Genomic DNA, 24,508 nt, shown 5'->3' on the forward strand with positions numbered 1-24,508 from the left:
ACAAAACTTTGTGTGGGTTGTATTGCTTCTGGAAAACAGAAAACTTCAAATTCTGCATGTTGATCAAATCTAAAATCTGTTAATGAAAGCAATTTGTTCCTCGTGGTTGTACTACTGATTACAAACAATACTCTTTAATATGTTAATTGAGGTTGAAGGAAAGAAGTTTGTTTCAGGTTTATTTGAAATACTAATAGGACAAAATCAAACCTCTCTGACACTGAAATCTTTTTTTTTTTTTTTGTTTTAATTTGTATTTAAGTAAGCATTACTTTTTCTGTGTTGAGTGTTTTGGTGCAAAGCCTACCTAGGATGACAAAATAAATTTCAGTTTCTCCATTCGTTACCAAATATCTTACAGTAGAAATGGCCTGCATATTTGTGAAGGATTATGCTTTTAGGAAATAACTGTTGAAAATTAAGATCTTTTTTTTAAAAATTACTTTTTTTCCACCATACATTTCTGTAAAAAAAAATAGAAATAGGGAATTGCCTGTTGGTGGAGATTGTTTTTATATAGTTTGTCCTGTGCAAACTTTCCCTTTTTTCTTTTAGGCTTTACACCCCCTGGGATGGATAGGTCATCTCCAGACAACAGTCCAGTCCACGGCCTGTTACGTCAACCATCCATTACAACAGGAGCCAACATCCCTATTATAACAGAGCTAGGTAAGAAAAGCTAATATTTATCCTTTCATGTATATTTCCATGTCTTTTTCCCACTTCCCTTGTTGCGTGGTATCAGGAAAATTGCCTATACTGTATCTTACACTGCTGTGTTTTTTCTTTCAATAACTGTTTTGAATTGCTTTCTCTAAAGAAAGATTAGTAATGGTTGTTTCACTTTATTTGAATAACTGAAATATATTTCTCTCTTTTCTTTGGGTTTTCTCCATTTTCTTAAATAAACACTATTATCAGACAAGATGCTTTTTACATAGTGTAACAAATAAGCGGAGGTCTTTGGTCTAAGGTTAGAAAAGAAAAAAAACACAGTAAGTATGAGCAGACATTTCCTGTGCATTTAATCAGTAGTAAGAGACCATTTGTTTATTTCTTCGTGGTCCAGAACTGTTTAATCATGTGTAACCAAACTCTGCATAATAATATGAGACATTTTACTCCTGAGAATATGATGATGGTAGGTAACCAGGCTCTGATTTCGACTCTAGCTGTGGGTATTTATGTTGTCAAGTGGTGTGATGTGAAGTGCAGAAGCTGTTCTGTTTTTTTCATGGCAAATACAAACTTGATTTGTGGTCCTTTGTCCTTTTACTTTCTTTTTCAGCTTTATTTTTTAGAGCCTTGCCTGTCTTTTTCCCTTACTTTATTCTCTTTCTGTACTTTCTTTTCCTGCAAAATACTTTACTTATTAGCTAAACCTGGCAAACTTCTGCCTTTGGTTTCAATCAGTCAGGAAAAAAACAGTGGAACCCACATTCTAATGATAACTGAACTGGGTAAGACGTGCCTTTTTCCTTCACATCACTGTCTGATTTTCTGTGGCTGTTGTTCTTACTGTCATCAGCTTTTCCTTTATTTATCTGGCTGTATCAGAGGGGCTACCCTCATGGCACTGCTTTGAATGTGTTTTATTTGTGGTTCTGGTTGAAATTGACTGTCTTGTTCTGGCATTAATGATTTTTTTTTTTTTTTCATGCAGCATCAGTAAACCTTTGATCACACTCGTCTGACCTGCCGGCTGTTTTCATAGCACCTTCTCACCAATTCATTTTCTTTGACCTGGGTCCCCACCTCCTGGGCCGTCCCTTCCCCCCCCACCAATTTTTCTCTTCTTTTCTCTTTCTCTCTCTATTTCTATTTCTCTTTTTGTTATTTCAGCCTATTGTCAATTTGGTGGACATGCCTTAGCAGTTCTCACAGGAAGTCCAAGAAAAAGTAAAAGATATTAGAAAAGAAACCCCAGCATTATACTTTCCCTTAAGCTCTTTGTTTATTTTGGGGTGTAGGCCTTGTGTCAGAAGCTCAGGTTTTGAAGCTGTAAAAAAAGCAGCAAAGCTTCCGTGCTGCTTCCTCTCAAAAAAAAGAGAGCTCTCACCCACTTTTCTGAGCCACGTTTGATGAGCATTTCCCATGAGCAGCACCACACGTTCAAGCCTACCTCACCTAGCCCAAAGACCTTTTGTAGAAATCCTAGCATGTTAGCTTGCATCAGGAAGATAAAGATATTGAGGATAAAACCACACTTGCAGAATTCACGTTAGATTGTAGTACCTCGGACACCGACACCACGAAGGGCTAGAAAAATTGTGACAAAGTCAGGTATTACTCTACCAGATGTAAGTGGAAAAAGAATGCTACTGTCAATAGTGCCTGCTCTCAAATAGCAAATTAAACTAAGGCACAAGCTCTTCAAAAAGTACATTTTGAAATAATACATCAGGCTTTCAAATACATTTGGTCAAGGATCGGGAGAACCAATTGACAGCCATCATACAAAGAAAGAAGTATTGTGGATATTGGTGCTTGCTAGGATTAAATTCGTCTGATTCCCAGGGCAGAACACTCTCTGTTGACAATGCTGAGGTGTTATGTTTTCGTGGTTACATCAAGGAGTGGGAAGGCAGGAATTTTAAATCCTGCTTCAGCTTAGGTTGTGACTTATTGGATGATCATGGCCAAGTACTGGCTGAGGAGGGCTCTAAAAAAAGGGATAACAATTCTCATCTCTTTTAGACAGCTATTGTTATTCACGTTCTGTAAGCTAAGCATGGCAAGCACAGTAGTGTATACAGGTTGGAAAAGGAGTGGATGGAAAATGAAACTATATAGGAAGGAAGATCAGAATAGCAGGCAGAAGACCTTCTAAACAAAGAAGTGCAGAGCTGATCACATTAACAGGATCAAGTTAACAGCAGCTCGCCTGTTGGTTTCAAAGCTCCCTGGTTTGAATCAGGAGATGTGTTCACATGGAGAACAGGGACATAGTCAACATGTGCAGTTTCAAATGCTGAAAAAGTTTTTAATTTCCCTTCCATACCTGGGAACTGGAATTAATTGTAATTTAGTAAGTTAAAGGGTATTTCAATGGCATAGCTAAGAGGTCTTTGTTTTCATGCCTGAGGAGGACTAACACAGAAATGAAGTATTTAATGAAATATGATCCACTTGATACACTGATCTTAAGGAAACAACTATTTTTAGTGGAACGAGTTGGAGGCAGAGAACTTAACTGCGGCGATGAAATACTGGAGAAGGTGTAAATGACAAATATTACTTTATCAGGGCTTTTTCTTTAAAACAGCCTGATGAAGATTCTTTTTCACACCAACTAATGTAGAATTTCTGGCTAAGGAAGTGAAGTTATGGAGACAAATATTTGAACAAAAGGCAGTGCTGCAAGAGAATAGCTGGAGTGTTGCTTGTTCATTCAGATAGATGCATGTTAAAGCGACAGTTTATCCTCTTTTGAGCTGTAAGTGCATTAACACCACTCCAGTAAGAATCACAGCAGCACATATAACAGATGCCTGTGGGCTATATCAGAGTTTTATGGACAGCCTTTATTTTACAAAGGGGTTCTGACTTGGTGTCTTATGATAACATTTCACTGTAGATGCATACAGCGTTAGCCACTGAACCTGACCAATACCAGGATTATCTCAATGTATAAAAGAGCATCATGTATCTCATTTTGAGTGCAGGCAGCTGGTGCCATGAAGCTACTTTTACAACAAAGGGATAGTCACCCTCCAAGAGCAAGAGAGCCACCTCTTATGAGCAAGATAATGATCAACAGATTTTTAACTGCACATTTTCTCATCCATCTTGATTTCATTTTCAGTGACGTCAAAGACACCAGTCTCTGTTTCCAGACATACGCCATTTCTTTTTCTTTCTGACTGTGTAATGTGTAAGATCACATCCTGGTGACACAGAAGCACCTTATGATTTTATTGTTGTTATTATTTTCAGTAAATGATTCAAATGTTCAGTTCTTGGACCAAGATGATGATGATGATCCAGACACAGAACTGTATCTCACGCAGCCCTTTGCATGTGGAACCGCATTTGCTGTCAGTGTGCTGGACTCTCTCATGAGCGCAGTAAGCAAACAAAACCTTTTCCATTCTCTTACATCAGACTTCCTGTGCAAGAGTGTGAAAGTGTAGTTCCTTTTCCAGAGGTAGTCAGGAGAAGACACTTTTCAGTGTCGAGAGAATTTCAGAGCGTAAACAAGGTTATTTTGTAGTTGGACACAGAGGCTTAAAACAACTGAGATATCTAGGACTACCATGAGTCCACAATTTTAAAAGCGGAGTGTCTCATGTCTGGCTTTAAGGATAATATTTTCCAAAAAATTTTGTGTCTCCCTCCTGAAACCCAGACCCTGATTCAGTGTGTCAGTCTCTGTGCTCACCATTCATGTCAGACTGCATCAACTGTGTTTTAAGCTTTTAAATTCCTGTAACCGTGAACAATGCTCTGAGGATGAACACTGGGGGGCACTCATAGAAGCATTCAAAAGCCATTGTACACATGAAGTGAACTCTACTTGTGTGAAGAGAGATCATCATCTCTTTTTCACGAGTTGTCTTGTGAATGAAAACATAGTGCATGCCAGAAAGTAAAGAAGGTGGCCTTTGGTTATGTCCACATTAGAGTTTTTTGGTTTGTAGCCATAGTATAGTTTTGAAGTCAATGCCTTGGTCATACTCCTTTTCATCCTCCCTTGCTTCATATCGGCTAGGTTTTCAGACCAGTCTTGCTCTGTGTGAGCTGCACTTCTTTCAGAAGGACCATCTCTGCTAGATGTAGCAAGGACAAAGCCAGTTTAAAATCTAAGCATAGGCTTTCTGAGATCCCCATGGAATAAAGTTCCATGGTGCTGGGAATTATCTGTTGTAAACCCCATGTAATATTAGAAATGAGCAAATGTATTTCCTTAAAGGAACCAAGTCTGACCTTCACCTAAATTCAGAATTAAGCTTTTTACTTTTAAGAAAAATTCACAGTGATCTTTATTATTTGATATTTTATTTGTATTTCATATTTATGTATCTGGATTTCATATTTTTATTCCCTGCTGTATTCCTCATATGTTCCATCCACAGATGAATAATAGCAGTCTACACTGATAAAATTCTATTCTAATGCAGCTTAGGAGCTTGTAATAAAATCAGAAAATACTTTCTTTGAAGGTTATTGACCATGTTTTGCAGATATGACAGATTCAGAAAGCCTAAGCAAGCACATTTAAGCTCTGTACCTTCTCTAATTAAATCTCTATGAAGAAAGTATTTAGCATTTTAACATTATAAATGGGAGTAATTTAACATGAAGGTTCCAAATTGTTATAGTGGGAACTGTTTATCTACTCACATTATTATCTAAATCAATGTCCCTGAATGAATCGTTTAGTAGGACACTTTCACAATGGAAAAAGTAGGGTTAATTCTTCTGATTTCCACTGGTATTGCCACAAAAGAGAGTGAAATGTTGTGGACACCATTACTTTATTTTGCAAAGGTATACCATGTAGATAATAGTGAGGCAACAAGAAATATCTGGAACATGACTGTTCAGAAATTTTTACTTGGAATTCATCATATAATCCTCATAATATTTTTAGTTATTGATAGCTTTTATTAACTTCTCAGTTTTGACAACATGCCCCTCCATTTCTACAATTCCTTTCTTCAACAGAGTCTTTTATTCAAATATATTTTCACATCTAAGTGGTCTTTTTCACCACTTCTACAAGGAAAAGAGTATTTCTCACACAAACTAATCTACTTGCACTATATTATCTTTTTCTAAAGTGCGCTTGTTTTTAGGGACCAGCTTCTGTTCATTCTGCCTAACTTTGAAGCCAGTACTGGCAAACTGAACCCCAAATCCTAATTGAATTGTGAGATCTGTGGTCATGCTTTCATCCTATTAATTGCACAGGAATTCTGTAAGAAGGAAATAATTCACACTGTGCTGGCCTGTGCCAGCTTACTTTGAGACATGGATATAATTCATTATTAAATCCACTTAGTGATTCAGGGCTTTTCATTGTTTAATTTTTATAGAAAAATTTAGTTTTATAATCTCTGGTGATATCTCTAGAATGCAAATTCCTTGTATTGTCTACAGTACAAACATGCAATGTGTGAACTGCTTCATTAAGAATTAATATATTCTCACAGTAGTGGCGTTTTTTAGTAAAACAGGTGTAAGAAATGTTAAAAAGTGGAATAATACCCACACATACAGTATTCTTTCTGACCTGCAGGTAACTTGAAACATACACGTAGATGTATGTATAGAGAAAAAGAGGTACAAATATATTTTAAATAATTTTCTTTTGTATAATTTTATTAATACGGAAGTGGTGGGCTAAATCTTACTCGTAAATCACAGATTAGAAAATGTGTTATCACTTTCTGATTCAAATCTGAATGCTGAAGCTCATATACGTTCTGCTAGTTTAGTATTATTTCCTATAAGATGACAGTATTAGATATGATAGATTTGAAATTGTCTGTTATTTTCTTATTTCAAAGATAAAAGGCTTAATGAAGTTTACTTTTCAAAATCCTATCTACAGTCTATGTACACACAGTTTATTCTCTGCAGCAAAGGCAATATATTCCACAAGCCCGTGATTCACAGTGTGGTAGTTCGAAGATCATTGCTCAGAAGACAATAACAAGCTCAAAAACTGCATTGTCTTTTTGATGAGTTGGTAACAGTGGACTCTGCAGGCTGTGGTTAAAGTGCATTGTTGCACTTTGTGTGAAGATTTTAGGCATGGCTATGTTGTAAGCGTGGCAGTGGCTATTGTTAAATTGCACCAGCTAATCATTATTATGTTCTTGAAGAGACATCTACTGCCATCAAAGATTCGAATGATACATATTAATATTTGTTTTGTCATCACATATGCAAACCCAGGGAAAGAATATATGTAGTCTCTCAATCTCAAGGTGGGGCCGCTCCTGGAAAGCAAAGCACATTCTCGTCACCAAGATGAGTGTGACTAAAAAACATGGGATATGAAGCACCTTTTAGATAATACGGATGTTTTCTAAAAAGATATTCTTCAGCTATAAAAAGGTTACATGACATAGGATAGCTTAAGAGAAGCAAATTTTTGAGGAGAAGTACTTTTTCCTTTTCTGTGTCTTGTTGATATCATTATTCCAGAAGATCCTGTGCATGCAAGAAAACCAGTTGTATCAACACACAGTACCTTCAAAGGTTTGAACAGTTGGCCTGAGAGCCAAAGCTTCTCTCTTATTTCTTTTGGCACTGAAGCGATGAGAACCACAAAAGTTCTGGCAGGTTGGCATCACTCCTGTGCATACTGCTGACAATAGACTTGATATACTGTCGGAGTGGTGCCACTAAAGGCAAGGTTCACCAAAACCAAATTATGCTGCTTAACATTCGATATCCTAGAATTTATTACCTTGTGCTAGAACTGTAGGTCTTGGTTTTTGTTCTGTAGTGCTAAATCTATTTTTTCTTCGTATAAATGAAAGCACAGAATGGAAGACAATAGTTAAAACAGTTAAAAACAACTTTTCAGTATATCCCTTACTCAAGAGTTCTCCCTCAGGGATCCTCACAGTCTAATTTATACAGAAAAGAAACTGTTCTAATCTATAATATGGACATTTTGAAATGCAATACTTTTTTTTTGTGGAAGTCTGTTCAGGGGATTAGCAAGCAGCATCTTGTAGCCTAAGTATCCCAAACTTCTTTAAAGTTTGAACAATATTTTGAGAAGCAATATATTTTCAAACTGTGAAACACTGTTATTTATTTTCTGCTGTTGATTCTGTTTTAAAGGCCCTTTTTTATTGTTATAAGTTGCTGATGTTAGCTCAGTCGTTCCTCAGGTTTGGATATATATTATTCATTCAACAGAATTCCTCCAACTGAAAAAAGAAAAGCAAGTTAAAATATCTGTTTGAAAGCAATGTTAAAAACTGCATGCAGTGAAGGAGGAGTCTTCTTAAAAGAAATCCATAAAAAACCACTAGCAAACATTAAAAAATGGCAGCTATGACTTGGAAAATGACAATTTTAGAGTAATTATAAATGAAAGGTAAAGTGATATTAAAGTTAAAGCAATGTTATTAAAAGATGTGCTAATTTTCAGTTAAATTTTCTGTAAAAGACCAATTAGTTTAAAAAGCTTGACAGCATTAACTGCAAAACATAAGCACTCTGGTAATTATACTTTTAAAAAATGATTGAACAAATGGGAAAGCGTCCCCAAAATGTTTGAAAGAGCTGCACTACAATTCCAGAGTTTAGGCTAGGTGGCACTGCTAGCTCAGATATGTATGTCAGAATTTCCTTGCTATTTACCCAGTTTCAGTGTCTATGAGGCGTTTCCTTTTTTCTGTATTTGGACTAAACCTATTTCATATTCTCATTCTGGATGCTGATTATAGTGACGTCATACTGATGTCCAGTGTAGGTTTCAGTTAATGGCGGCAGCAAACAAGTATTTCTTCAATTACAATTTCACAGTCAACAAAAGGGATTCACTACCATCACTGGAAAGCGTCTTGTTACTTTAAGCACAGCAGCACCTTTCCAAAGACATTCTGTAGATCGGTTTCTTATAAGTACTGGCATATCCAGGCCATATACCCTCCCACAGAGCAAGTAGAAGATGAGTCTTATATTAATTTCAGTGTATTTTTATTCCAAGGGAAATGGATATCAGCTAGTTCAGCTTTTCAGTCTCCCCCAGTTCCAAACTGGCAAGAGGTAATGAGAGGAGTCTGATTTTCGCAGCAATCCAAAGCCTGGACAAATTAGTTTTTCTTCAGGAGTGTTAAATATATTAGTACAGGAGGAAGCAACCCTATTTAGGAGAAGGTGACAAGTTACAGCTTCCTATTCGCCCTTTCTTTCTTCCTTATGGTTGGGCATTTCCTGATCACTTGCAGTGCCAGTGCAGTCCATTCTGGAAGTTGGAATCTTTTCACTCATTGATGGCAAAAAAATCCAAAAAACATCATTTGGCTGCACTCATCCATCTGATTAAATGGTGACATCCAGATCAGTTATGGTGTGAAACCCAAAGCAAGCCATTGTTCCAAGATAAATGTGGCCTCCTTTGCTAATAAGTGTCTTAGCTTTACCTTAACAGTTGCATAGCAGTGGGAGGCCTTTTTCCGGTGCCAGCATTCTGTTCCATCAACAATAGACCTGATTCTTATTTGCATGAGTTCCATAGTAGTGTATGGCTCCCAGAGTTATTCCTGGTTGGCACATGACATAAATCAGAATTGGGCCCATTGTGTCTTGATTGCACTGGGTCTTGGGGAGGAGGGGATTTTAATTTATTTTATTTTATTTGTATTAATTAATTTGTGACAGGTGCCTGACTTGATACTTTATTTTACTACTGCTTTAATATTTTGGTTTAGTATGAGATCTGTAGTAAAATAAGTGTTATGGCCACAGTATAATTTCTTAGTAGATCATGCTCTAGTGAGCTACAACTGAATTTATGATAAGGGGTAGTTGTGCACATGTACAGTACAGAATGCAGCTGAGTACATGTGTTTAAATCTTGGCTTCTGGCTATAGTTGCTACAATTTGAGTTACAGAAGAAAGATAAAGAGTTGGAAACCAGTGAAGGCTGCCCTAATGATGCCCCCTGAAGAGTAATAAAATTATTAGTACAAGTTTAGACTTTTGCATGTTTTACCAATCACTGCAAGTCAGCAGTCTATAAAAACAGGCTATTTGACATGAACCAGTATCCATCAGGCTTAGAGCAGGTGAACATTTGTTACCACAGTTGGACTCATTGTAAACCAGACTTGAAAAATCTGCCAGTAAAGATAACTTTTACTTTTGTTTCTTGTTTTTCTGTCTTGATTTATAGATGTAAAACTGAGAATAGCATTTTTGAATAATACGAAATATCACTACTTAGAGAAGAAAAAGGAATAAAAAATACTGAATAAAAGAGTGGGGAAGGCATGAGAAAATATGCTGTTGCAGAAAATGGTGTGCTTGTGTGAAGATGCATGCTTAAAGTGCCACATAAACTATGTTGAAGCACATTTTTACTGAAAGGGCCTTTCCAGCTTCTACAATTGCAGTGCCTCCAACCTCTAGATCTGGCAGATTTTGGCTTTATATCCAAGAAACTAGTGTCTTGTAACATTGCTGCCTAACTGCAGGAGCAAAGGAATAGTGCTATTTATTTTAGTTCTGAGTCGTATATAGTATACACTGACAAAGGCTAAGAAAGAGATTAAACTTAAGGCCAATTTTTTTATTCTGAGTATTTACATGTCAAAAAAGTATAACAAAGTGGGAAGAGTTGCCAAAGAGGGCAACCCTGATTCTCACTCCAGGGACATCAAGGAAGAAGTAACTGAAGAATAAACAATCGTGCCTGAATGTCTTCTCTCTCGCGCCATGGCAACTCCTGTTAAATGTCATGTAATCACTCTATACTTACATTCCTGCAAAGGGTCACATTGATTTTTCTATATGTTAAGAAACATTTGAGTATTACACTTGAGTCGTTACACAGTGCATCCACCTATGTAAGAGCTGATCTGAGATTAGCCTTTGTTTTAGACTAACTGAATCTTCCTGAACCCCTGCTAATGTCAGACAACTCTTTACAGTACAGTTTGTATTTAAAATATATAGTGCCTAACTGGGGATAATTTAAAGTAATTGGAGTTGATGAGATGCAAATATTTGCTTTAGGGTATGTATAACAATAACAGTATGTTCCTCTCATTATAATTTAGTCAACAGGTGAATGGCATATATGCCTATATAAATAAGCAGAGAGGCTTGAAGTGATGAAACTTCAATGTAACAATTAAAAACTTTGCTTTGTTGTATTCATTTTCTCCTGTTTTATCTGTCATCTCAAGTGGACAGTAGACCTTAAGCTTCGTTATGCAAAGAAAGTATATAAAAGTAACATGGATAGGAAGCCAGTTCTGCTTTTTGATCTCAGGACAAAATATTTCAACCTGTACCTCTGTTTATCCATGTATTAAATACAATTAAATTAAATGGATAGACCAATGATTTTCATTGAAAAGTAATATTTAAACAGTATTATCTTTGGACATGAACTGTTTGAGAATTCAGTATTCAGTTTTACTTGGTTGGATTACAGACTTTTGTTCCAAGTCCCAAGTTCAACGAAAGTCACAAGTCTAGTAATGGAATCCTCAAATCTAGTAATGCCAATTCCGTGTAATCTACAGTGAGCTTATTTTCTTCTCGTATGTCCCCCACACTTGCAAAGCTTCTGAAAACACAGACATTAGTGACACTGTAAGTGATGGTGTCTCCTTCTTTATTTCAAAAGTGTTTTTTGCCCAGTAAATTACATTGCAGTATTTAACTGAGTATCTCTGAACTATACCGCTATACTTTTAAGTGAACTTGAAATTCATTCATCTGGCATTAAATTAATATTTAAAATACCCATTGTTTGCCTGACAGACCAGCAATGCTACAGATGCTGGCAAAATGACAGTGTAGAGTAAATCTTCCCTAATAAACCACACTTACCCTATACCCTAGAGTTTTTTAAAAGGACCACCAGGATCCCAAACTCATCATACATTTATCTGGAATGAACTCAACATGTTTAATTGATACATGCTTGTGTCTGAACACTGTCAAGTCTCGTAATAAGATGTTTAGTACAATACATCGGTTAGACTGCTAGAGTCCAGCCACAGTAATAAGTAATGACATTTGCAGCACAAAGGCAGCTCCCCAACGAATTGGTGACAAGACTAAAAAGGCAATCTAGCCTGCGTAAGCTTTAAATGTGGTCTGAATTTTACAATTACATGTCCTAGAGCCCATTATTAGACATGAAGGCAATGAGAAGGAAAGCAGTCATTGCATCACTACTAACACCAATTATAGGAAACATAAATCATTCAAATTTTTGTACTTTAATAAAAATCAGCCTGAATTGGTGTTTAAAAGGAAGGATCTAGTATAGGAGCCTAATGGGATAGAAGCAAATAGAGTAATTGGAGGGTGCTGTCTTTTCACTTTCTGTATAAAATTATTTGAAGAGACAGCCAAGAACTTTAAACAGCAGAAACCCAGAAAAGTTGTAATCTGGATGTCTTCAGTTGCGGCTTTAATGGTGTTTGCTTAAAGAGCTTTCTTTTATCTCTGCAGACATACTTCAATGACAATATCCTCACACTGATACGGACATTGGTAACAGGAGGAGCCACACCAGAGCTGGAAGCACTGATTGCTGAGGAAAATGCACTGAGAGGAGGTTATAGCACGCCCCAGACACTTGCAAACAGGGACAGGTGTCGAGTTGCTCAGTTGGCTTTGTATGATGGGCCATTTGCAGACCTAGGGGTAAGATCATGAGGGAAATGTAGGCCCAAGGGTGGTCTGCAATCTATTTGTTTCCTCTCAGACTGAATTAAAAATCTATCTTAATTAGCGTATAATTTCTATTATTTAATTTAATAGAGCTTTTGGATTGTTTGACAGTTTATATCACAAGGGGCCAGGTTTGCTCTTACCCTTTTTACAAATCCCAAAGCACCCACTTCACTTTGATGATGATGTAGGGTTTTATATTTCTTAAATTAACCTTGTGTTCACCAGCTCTGTTCAAAAAGAATGGAGCGACCTTCTTCACAGAAATGACAGGGAGTCCCAGTTTAAGGATTGAGGGTGATGAGAGTGTACAGATAGAAGTAAACAGCTTTTCAGTTCATGTAGAAGTCCAGTCATAGCTGAGACTAACAGCTCATCAAAACACTTGGGCATGCGGCGTAACGTTTTCACAAATAAAACAAGGAATACCAATCCTTCAAATGCTATTTTGCCAGAGCCTCAGTTGCACTACGTCAGTGAAGGCAGAAGGCAGAAGGCATTAACATGCATGATTACTTATGAAACAATATTTTAGACATACAAATTATCAAATTAAACTTTTTTTCACTAATCAAAACATTTTATATTATTTATGAAAAATGACATACATTTCATTATTAAAGTGGGAGATATTTTATTATACTTTTAATCCCTCAAATTCCAATTTCTTTTATGCTCCCCAGTGACTTTATTTGTGTAGATGACAGTGTGGCTGCTGTCAAAAAAGGGTCGAAAATACTAACAATTTTAATACCCCAGTTACTGTAATTTGTAGAATATGCATTGTTTGATACCAAAATTTGTATTTCCAGCTTAAAGCGAATAATTCTTTCCAATTTATTGTAATTTTATGGACCAAGGCTCTTCAAAAATGATGACTTTACATAATTACGTATTTAAAATAAAACATTTAGATTCTTTATTTCCTTGAGTAAAAGATTCTCATTTGTGACAAACAGCACTCTGTACATTGTCCTTTTTGTACAGGCTCATACTGAAAATCCTGTTCCCTGACATTGTGTTAACAGAGGAAAAAATAGGAAAAAAACATGCTGTTCTCTGTTCTTTTTTTCCCCTATCCTTTCTTTCTCCTAGGATGGAGGTTGTTATGGAGATCTATTTTGTAAAGCACTGAAAACATACAATATGCTTTGCTTTGGAATTTATCGGTTAAGGGATGCACATCTAAGCACTCCCAGCCAATGCACTAAACGGTAAGTCCAGTCTTTTATCATAGAATCATAGAATCACAGAATCGTTAAGGTTGCAAAAGACTTCAAGGATCATCAAGTCCAACCGTCAACCCACACGACCTAACTACTAAACCATTCTTCATTCTTCCTGGTGAGGAAGATTCTAGTGCCTGTAATAAATCTGAAAAAGAGCTTTCTCCATTTTTTACATAAATTTGCCACAAAAGCTAACTCTTTGAGGACTTCATGATGACTCTCTATCCGAGTTGAAATCATAGGCTGGATATCATAGCATAAATTTTCAGCTAATTTTAAAAAAATGTTTAAAGTAAATTTTCAGAATATATCTCTGTCTTGTTTGATTGATGATCATCTGCTGCTTGCATACAGGGAAAGGAGTTTGATTTGCTTATATCTGGATAATAATTTAGGTTATAGTAGCTAGATTTTCTTTTTTCCAAATGCTCAAAGAGTACTCCTGTGGCCTTCCCATTGGTACTATCTGTATCTAATCATCATTTCTTCCAGTAAATGGAAACCCTTCTCTTGGTAGGCTGCATTTTTACTTCAGTAGCACCAAGGCTGACCTCAGTGCTTTAAATAGAGCAGTCACATTGCCATCTTTGCAAACCGAAGGCCATTTAGCAGCTTACTTGAAATGTGTCGTAATTAAGTGCCTACCAGAAATACACACACAGACCCGTAGCAGAACTGCCACAAATCTACCATCTGTTCCTGTTTCATTCTCTACAAAAAGAATCATTATTGGGTGAGCATGGCAATAAACAACGCTGCAGCCCACCAAAGCTGTTTCTTCTGTAAGGGTTTGGACAAACTGGATAGAAAAAATTATTTTCAGTTTAGATTTACACTGTACTTGCTATACTTGGGATTATTTGTTGGATTGATAAGTGACTTCTGTCCCTGAGGCAGCTAAGCCAGATTTCTTAGAAGCACTGAATTAATTTGAAAAAAAAGTTGTGAGCTTTGTGATCAATTTTTACTCATTTCTTGCTTGGACAGAGCATGCCTATTGTCTTGCTCAAATTTTTAATGTGCATGAAAAAATTTAGCAGCAGAGTCTATAAGCCCTTCCTACCCTGAAAGTTGAAGGTGGCAATTCTTGAAGTTGACAGAGTTTTTTTTTCAGGCCTGGGAGGTATACTTAGCAATGCGGGATTCTCGGATGAGCAGATTTCTCTTTATAAGTGCTTTTTGATGCCATGAACGTACATGTGGAATGAATGAACAAAATTATTGCACATTTGCTGATATATTTTCCTTAACTTCTTTTATGTATAGTCACAATCAAACAAATAATTATATTCCTTGCTCCATTTGCAGGATTTAAATATTTAATAAGTATATAGTAAACATGTATTTAAATGTAACTGTACCTGAAATCCTCCTCTCCCTGCTTTTCGGCCGTTCTCTTAAGTACTTTTGTTGGTGGGTATGTTACTCATTTTTGTCAATATATAAATCTGTTTGCTAGAGTCATTGCATTATGGTGCAGCTAGAGAAAAGAGGATGATTTGTATAGTGTATTTCAAAAATCATTACATGATTCACTTGAACGTCCTCCTCAGACAGTATGTCTGTGCAACAGAAAACATACAAAAAGTGGTATCTGACATAAGAAGGTACTAAATCATAATGGGTATTATGTGAGCTAAAATTAGGTACACACTGAAGGAAACAGAAATGCAAAAATATGAGTAAATGTTCATGAGATAACAACTCTAGAAGAATTTGTTTAGTACCAATCTAAACCTGCTTTATATTTCTTTCTTTCTTTCTTCCTTTCTTTTCAGTTATGTTATCACAAACCCACCATATGAATTTGAGCTTGTGCCGACAGACTTGATCTTCTGTTTGATGCAGTTTGACCACAATGCTGGCCAGTCCCGGGCCAGTCTTTCTCATTCCTCCCATTCCTCCTATTCTTCCAGCAAGAAGAGCTCATCAGTTCACTCCATCCCATCAACAGCAAACCGACCGAACCGCACCAAGACCAGAGATTCCCGGGAAAAACAGAAGTATGTGCAGGAAGATAGACTTTAATATATGTACCTGCTCCCACTGTGTGTGAAACTTGCATTCACCACCCATTCTCCCCAGTTAATGTTTCCAGCAGTAATGTTCCCTGTTTTCCCATGGAGTTCTCCCTTTTTGTACGCATATTTTGCATATGTATGACAGTGTGCATGTAATTGTCATTTTTATTTCACCACCATAAAACCCTTAAGCACAACAGCAACAAAGCAGACGGACCAAAAGTTATTTATGATGCTAGGGGAGAAAAAAAATTCTAAACCCATAGGCACACTGAAAACATAAATAACTCACTGCAGTTACTCTACATATCAGGAAAAAAAGAGTATATTTACCATGAACGTTTGCTCTTGATGTCAGAGTTACACAAAGAAAGTCATTTAGTGGAGAAGTGTTGATGTATGTTGCAGTAGGTTTTTTTTATATTCATATTTACAGGCTACATTTATTTGAAGCTTATAAAACTAACTCATTGAAAAAAAAAACCCTACCAATTTTTCACTCTCAAAGCTTATATTATATAGGGCTTACACTCTTTGTATGGATTATTGCTACGCACCTGCTTTATACCAAAGCAACATCAGGGACTTTTCTGCTTTTTTAAGGGCTTTCTCTAAAATACTAGCCTTTGGGAAGTAGTGTATTTTTCCTTTTAACACTGAAATTGTCTAGGCATGGAGTTGTAAAACTCCAATGGTTTAATTTAAGTTTAGAAAGAGTCTAATTGCATATTAAATTATTATTCTGTCTACTTATACTGCCACATGAATAGCCATATTTTCTTTCACTTTTGACATTTGGGATAAAAAGCCATATGTATCATAAATATTGGATGTAAGTCATTAAAAACTGCCTTCCTGGGACTTTTACGTCTTTAAAAGGTGAATTAGTCACCTTATGTACAGAATAAATAATGTTCAGAAAAGAGCAAGCATTTTTTCTTTGCTTAAGTATCAGATCTCAAGGGACTTTGTTCCTTTCCCCAGATGGTAGTTTAACTTTTCCAAATTACAGTGGTGGTATAAATCTTCCAACAAGAGTCCTGGTATGTGAAGATCCTCCAGAAATCCTGTTCCATGTTCTAGCTCATTCTTTTCAACAGGTTCAAGCCAGTAAGTAGCACACAGTATACAGGGGAAGACAACTGAGTGCCTTTAAGGTCTGTCCCATTTGAGAAGAAAAGGTGCTGTGCCCTAGACAACTAGTGAGCTGAACAAGAAGGCTGGAGTGGAAATATTCACTGTGCTGAGGCACCATGTTCTAGGCACTTGCCAGAGTTTGGTTCTTGCAGATTCTTACCAGTGACACGTGTAGTCAAACAAAAACTGTGTCAGGGAATTAAATAAAGTAGTGGAAAGGAACCTATCCTAAACAGCCATAGAAATGATACTTCAAGCTTGTTTTTTTTTTTTTTTTTAATTTCAAATGCCAACCTTTAGAAATATAGAACTAGTTCTAAGTGATATGAAGAGTTTCCCGGGGCAGGGAGACCAGAAACACATACCACCTTCCTTGGCTACCCAGAAAGAAAGCATGCAGACAGAAAATAAATATTTGGACGTGGGAGTGATTAGCGTTGTAACTGCCAACCCAGACAAGGTGCTTTTATGGTTAGTGTTGTTTTCTACCTTCCCCTTCCCCAAGCATGATAATTTTGAAGATTTGCTTGCTGTGTGAATTGACAATGAAGCCAAGCACTTTTACTGACAAAACCTGGAACCATATAAGTGGGCTACAGAGAGTACCACTGTGCAGTCTTACGCATAATGATTGGAAACGCAATATATATATGTGTATGTGTGCATTCTAATGCACCTGTAAGTCCTATCAGTGAAACACATTGCAAATTATGGATGCTCCCCTACAAATGAGTCTATTACAGGCGCTCTTCATCATCAAGACAAATTCATATATTTCTTTTTGCAAAGAAGGTTTTCATGTTTTACCCTAAGACTATTTATTACTACAAGGATGTGCCAGTTAAAGTGCTCAACAGGAAATATGACAGTTTAAAAGCATTGTAAAACTTACATAGCTTACTTCTTTTTCTAAAGTGCAACAAGGATGAATAGAATGGGCCAAGGTATGACAATTAATGGTTCTGCATGACCTAGCAACTGCTGTGGGTTTCCTTCTATAACTTTGTCCTTGTGAAAACTCGTGAAATTAAAAAAAAAATATACAAACTTATTCAGTTATTGGTTTGTTTGTTTGGTTGGTTGTTTTGTTGATTTTCTTTTGCTTTTTTTTCCCCTCCAAACCAGAAGTAAAACTGGCTGCTGCTGCTGCTGTTGCTCAACCCTGTTTTATTTTTTATCCTCTCATCTGCTTGCCTTTCTAATTGCATGTGTCCTTGTGTAAACACCCAGGTTCCTGCTCAAAGAAGATTCCTACTCTGGTGCAGGCATTACTTCAATTTCACAGTCCTCATTACAATTCCTTTCCTCCCTTGCCCTCCCTACTCCCTCGTCCCCCATGTATGTTCATGAGCATCTTTTTATGTTGGCAATATTGACTGAAGATAGTCAAGAGCAGTTATGCATTTTGGAAGAACGTTAATGGCTTTGACACCAAAATGCTTTCCCATTAATGTTTTATCTGTTTTCCATTTAGCAGAGGAAGGAAGGGTGTTAATATGAAGCCATGTGTCACATACTACATAATTAGTTTATCCAAATATGTAGTATTTGTATTAAAGTGCAGCTCAAAGAGAAAAAATATAAACAATGTACGTTAGAGAAGCAACTTGTCTACTTTCTAAGCAACAGAAGAGCAATATCTAGTATGGATGCAAATATGAATTCTTCAAATAATATTGAAGCCTAATTCTCCTCTGTCTTCTGTCCTAAAGTTGGACACCTTAAAGTTTTGGCTTTTAGTTGTACCATGTACAATTTTCATGGCTAAATATAGTCAAAGTGATCAAATAGTTTATTAAAGTGATAAAGATTTTCTGATATGGATATACTAATGAAATTGGGAGGCTGGTAATTACAAGTAGAGGAATGTTTAAATCAACTAAGTTATGTTATCGAAATTTATTATATTGGAAATTAACAGAAAATCTTCCATTTGTTCAGAAGCCTATCCCAAGTCAAACATTCTTAGTAGCTACCCTGGTTAGTTTTTGAAAGTGGGAAAGCAGCACCAATATCAAGATATGAGAATTTAGAGCTTTAAATTGAGGTCCTGCCACTTAGTCCCAGCATGGTTTCAACAATGGAAACTAGGTTCTTAGTAACTTTGTTGATCTGAGTGTTGACACAAAATCACATCTAGCAAACCTGCAGGTTCTTGGCATGCGTTCCCACTGGCCTAAACTGGCAGAGTCAGGCATTTTCCAGTGAAATTCCCATTGTCAAAAGTAAGAGTTTTGCTAGTTTAAAAAATAAAAAATCAACAAGAGGAAGTCCAGAATATCATTTTTGTCCCAAAACTTTAGTTACCTTGGAGCAAAATAAAGACCTTCACAGAAAGTGATAACAGTTTCTTCTCTCTCTCCCTGCAAATTGTTTACTGCCTGCTACATGTAAAATATTTGTCTGACAAACAAAGAATTGATGGGCAAGTGGGGGGAGAAACTTTCATTGCTTTTTTCTCATGCAGGAAGAAATTGCATGGGAGAATTTTCGGCTTAGCTATAAAGAAGCTGCCTATGTGAGGGGGGAGGCCCACAAACACGTGCATACAGACTCATGTGAAACTGCAAGTGTCACAAAAGAAAAACAAAAAAGCATGTTTAAATCAGTTGTAAGGTAACCTGGGATAACGATGAGACTACCGATTTAGTAAATCTTTGTGTCATGTTTATCTAGTACTTTCTTTGCCTCTGCTCAGAATAGAGGGTGCTTCACAGTGACATTTATTCAAACATGATTATTCAGTCCAGAATTAGTGACAGAAATTTTAAAGCACCAGAACAATAAATGTGTTGGAAAGAATTGCTAAAGTCTTACACAATTTGAAGAAATCTGTATTTTGATCATTTTAATTATTTGTTTCTTTTTATGCTTCAGGGAACAGTCTTACACAAGATGTTAATTTTTATTTATTTGTAATAAGAGCATGAAAACTTTAGAACCTTCATGGATGCACTGGGATGCTGATAGCTCATTGCAAACACAGGTGTTTGGAGGCGAGGAAATGTTTTCTACTTTCTGATACGTGAAGTTACTTAGCTCTTCTAACATCTCTCAAGTGATGCTGTCAAAAGTGAACCTGTCAAATAGCATAGGAAGATCTGGGACTCTCTTGAACAGCTCTTAAAAAAATAGAAAAATATTCCTGTTCTCACTATAATGTAGAAACATATATGGTGAGGATAAATATGCATATGCCAAAAGGGAGGGAAACAGACTGAACATGACAGAGGCCTAAAGAAAAGTTGTTAGTTGTTAGTTGTTATAAAGACTTTATAAGGGGTTTCTGGACTGATTTAAAGGAAAGAGTAAGTAGTTTGTTTAAGATAGGTAAAAATCTGTGCCAAGACTTTGGAAGACATATCAAAGTCAGACTGAGCATAACAAAAAAGTTTGAAAAGTGAGTAAGGGATTAAAGAAGGACATTTAGTAACTGGGAGCAGAATATCTTAGTGGCCAAGAGTAAAGATGAGAAGTGTCAAGCTCACATTTCAAAGGTAAGTGTAGAGGTCAGTGGACTTTCACAGGAGATTCATCATTATGTGGTCAAAGACAATTTTAACAGCAGAGAAGGAATAGGAAAGTTATAAAGCTGTGTCCAAGCATTTGGTGGTGGAGATGATAATGCCTGGATCAAGGTTTCAGCACTGTCAAAAAGAACTTTAAACAGCAAAGAAATTAGAATCTACCAGTTTCTGCACTTATTTATTAAATTTCTCTATTTATTACTTGCCAGGTAAAGGCAAAAAGAGACTTGATGGTGTCTTTTTAAAGATCAGCTCCCTGGATATGAGTTTTATTGTAAAGATTAACACCTAAATAATTGCCTTGTTTTGAAAATTCCAGGGAAAGCAGGGGAGATGGAAATGCTTTATGCTGGCTGCTGAGAAACACAGTGTAGTTCATCCCTGATCCTTAGCACTCATGCAGTTCTCCCCTTTCTTGCTATGAGATTGAATTAACTTGCATCGTTTTGTTTGTAAGGAAAGTTTGTGCACCATATGTTAAAAAAGAAGGTAGAGATAAAAGTTCACAGTGCTTAACTTACCCCGAAACCATTTTAAACACAAACCATTAGAAAACTGTTAGTTTGAAATTGTTTATGTGATCTTGCAAGGCTTTTAAAACATGATAACCATCACACTTTACACCTCTCTGAAAGGTTAGTTTAATCGTAGATCACATAAAATTGGTTTCCACAAATGCATAATGGTTCATGTGTCACACTTGAACTAAATGGGTTTTTAAATGGAGCTGAAATTATTTTGATGTGTATACGTTCCCAGATTTTTTTTCCTACAACCTTTCTTAAACCAGCCCCCATCAGGAACCATTCCCTTAAAGTCTCATTAATAATTCAGATGGCCTGATGACTTTAAAAGATCTATGGAATTGAGGCTTTTTTTTTTAACTGCTTGACAAAAAGATAGATGAATGTAGAAAGAAGCGGTAGGAGTCTGGCAAGCTGTAGATCATCTCTGAACAGATTGTAACTTTATCATTCTGTCAGGAAGAATAATTTAAAGCACTTAATCAGTTAGCTTCAGTGTGCAGGATGTAACATTATGAATTCCTATCGTCCAATCTGTTAAAATCAAAGGGAACTTAATTATAATAGGTAAGAGAGAGAGAGATGGGAGACTGAACATTGTTCAGACTCAGGCAACTATAAAGGGGCAGGGAACAATTTACCGTGATGGCAAATGAGTAGGATATTTTAAAAAGTAAAAGACATTTTCAAAAATGATAATAAAAACAACAGAGTAGTTCTGTTTACCTTCAGTAATAAGCCACTAGTGATTACTATGATTCCTTTTTTCAATTTAAAGTTTTTTAAAAAGCATAAACATAGGTAACAAATACATCCAGGAAAAAAAAAAAAAAAAAAAAAGATGGATTAAACCCTCATGAGTCGTTGAGGGGTGGTGGTGTTGCATGTAGATGCTTAAAACCCATATCATGTATAAGTATTTAAATTTCGTATTCACAAAAGTTAATCCATTTCTTCAGAGGCCCTAACTTGGAAGCTAGTTGCTTATTTTTGTGCATTTATGCCCAGATATTTGTCCTTTTTTCTTCCTGGTTGTCTATTTTCTGTTCTGTGCTTCACCTCTTGAGCTTTTCTGCTCGATCCTTGGGTTTTCGAGGTAGATTGTGCTTTGCTTATTTTTATTTAATTGTTCCCTTACATAAAATGAGCGTTCCTTCCACTCCTGCCCTGATTCCAGCCCAGATACAGCAACATTTTAGTGGTAAGCAAAAGTGGCAGTTTGTATTGCTCAAGTGAGACACTAAAGCTTGTGAAGCATTTTGGGTTCCCCATTGGAATGAGAGGTAGTTCATACATGTGAGAGAGCAGCTCTGATCTGCCCCAGTTGCAGAATTTCATCCCCAGGACCATTTGTGTCCACTGCTCTGCACGCTCACTTCTGGAGTTTGGAAAAGGAGGGCAAGAAGGAGTCCTCTGTTCACAAATGCTTGTCAAAGCACAAGCACCTAATGGCCATAAGCCACTCTAAGATCAGGAGTTTCTAAGTCTTTGAATAGAGCTATCTTGTAAAATTGCAAAGAAATTACAACAGTAATTGCCCTCTAAAGGGCTTAAGAAAATTCCTTTTCTTTTTTTCTTTTGTGAATTTTAAGAGGTTTGTACACCTGTGTACAAACAAAGCGATACAGTGGTTACAGTCATAAGCAGCTACAGAATGGCTGCAATGGTGCAGCCTCTCAGCATCCTCACTCTCTCCCACATTGCTCCCAAACCCTAAATCAGTACCATAAAATTCTTCCTGTGATCATGGAACAGACACTGCCCAAATATATAAAAAGAACAGCTTCCCCTCTAATCTTTAAGTCCTTGCTTCTTTTGCCTTGTTGTCATAAACCACTACCAATCCATTCAGGATTAGCTTGAGCCCCTACTACAGCATCTGCAGCACCAGGTATGTTCCATGTCCCTTCACCAACTGGAGAGTTGAGCAGCAACCAAGCAGACAAGTTGCTAAGTAGCAATATAATGGCCATCCTGTGCAGGAACACAGCCATCTGGCAGCATGAATGCAAGCCCTATTTATTCTAGCACAAACTGCAGAAAGTTGTTCTTTGCATTCCCCTGCATAATCTCTGAGCCAGCAGTAGTGACCACCCTGAGGCTGAAATGGTTCAGAGAAGCCTCTAACTCTTTATGGTGCTGCTCTGTACATGGACTCACATGCTCCTTTCTGCATTACCTTTATCCCATATGCTCTCCCTGCCTTCTCAGTTTAGCCTTTTATTTGTATCATTTTGTGAATAAATGAATCAGAGTGTGTTCCCCTGAGCATGGAAAAAAAAAAAAGAAAAAAAAAAAAAAAAAAAAAGAGCCCTCTTAGCTTCAACAAGCAAACTAGCATATTGACAGTTTTCTGTAGCTTCTACTATCAAATTTGGAAACATATTGTCCTCCTTTCACAAAAAGTATTCTCAGAAGTATTAATCTAATGCACTGTACTGCTGGTAACTGGTCAAAGTCACCTTCTATTGATCACCTTTTCTCTATAAACTTTACTGACTGCTCCCCGCTCCTTATTTTTTTTTTATTTAATGTGTTTATGTGTATATGTGCTTCACTAATTAAAACTCTCATTTTCCTTCCTTATTCTGTCTCTATCCATTTTGCTCCTTAGCAGAAAAGAAATGGTTTACAGATGAGCCGGATAATGCCTATCCCAGAAACATTCAAATCAAGCCCATGAGCACTCACATGGCCAATCAGATCAATCAATACAAATCGACAAGCAGCTTGATACCACCAATCAGAGAAGTTGAAGATGAATGTTGACTCCTTCGAGGCCAGAACTATTTTTTTAAAGCCTGGCAAACTTCATGAATGGTGATGTGACATTTATTCCTCTTACATGCTGAACCACTGATGGAGAAGTTAAGAAGGGCAAGCTTAATGGGAAAATAAAGTAGACAGATGTTTGTTTGTCTGCCTTTAATATTGCTTCCACGTATTTTGGAAACTATTTCATTTATAAATGAACATAATCAAAACTAGTCATGTATAGCCTCTAGCATTCTAAATTATTTTTATTTATTAGAAAAAAATATATTTTTCTTTTTTTTTTCATTGTCAAGTATTTTCCCTTAAAAATCTGCATATGTGGCCAGACTCCTAAGAATTAAAAAACCCCCCCAAACCTCAGTCTTTGGCTTAAAGGAGAATGATGGTCACAGTTATAAGGACATGTAATTAAGGGAGACAAATTATATATTTACAAAAGAAAAAAAAAGGTCCAACTTGTATTTTAGTAAATCAAAAAAAGAAGAAGAAAAAAACAGTTCACCAAAATGTTTCTTTACTGAAGGATGTGTATTTTGTTCAGCATTGACACCAGCTCTTAATAAACTGAACTTATTTATTTTCAAAGTTGAAAGTCATATTTTTGTACATGCAGCATTCTTCTGAAATGTTCTTTGGTTTATTACCATATACAGATCATCTTAATTGCCAGTTATGTTAAGGTCCAACCACCCACACACACACCGCACCCTCTCTTACACCACTACACACACACAGAAGCCCAGCATCCTTGATAACTTTCTGCAACACTAGCACAGTGAACACCACTACGCTAAACCGAGGGCTGTGTAGAAAAGGTGCTTGTAGGCAGCACTTGCTATAAATGGCAAATCTGGCCATTCCACTCTGCTTCCCAGCAGCCATCAGCAGTTGCTTATTCCAGGAAGGCAAG

The 24,508-nt window shown here is 36.6% G+C and overlaps 1 protein-coding gene across 1 annotated transcript; it reads left to right on the top strand.

The window, feature by feature from the left end:
* The first annotated feature begins 559 nt into the window (after window positions 1-559).
* Window positions 560-24,290, top strand: LOC104468980 (calcium-activated potassium channel subunit alpha-1-like). Its single transcript, XM_010083290.1, has 7 exons — window positions 560-669; window positions 3,937-4,067; window positions 12,164-12,358; window positions 13,481-13,599; window positions 15,393-15,617; window positions 17,688-17,716; window positions 23,438-24,290. Exons 1-7 carry the CDS (start codon window positions 573-575, stop codon window positions 23,590-23,592), a joined length of 951 nt encoding a protein of 316 aa, XP_010081592.1. The 5' UTR covers window positions 560-572; the 3' UTR covers window positions 23,593-24,290.
* The last annotated feature ends 218 nt before the right edge of the window (window positions 24,291-24,508 follow it).

The sequence above is a fragment of the Pterocles gutturalis genome, unplaced genomic scaffold (genome assembly GCF_000699245.1).
Source record: "Pterocles gutturalis isolate BGI_N339 unplaced genomic scaffold, ASM69924v1 scaffold30181, whole genome shotgun sequence".
NCBI lineage: Eukaryota > Metazoa > Chordata > Aves > Pterocliformes > Pteroclidae > Pterocles > Pterocles gutturalis.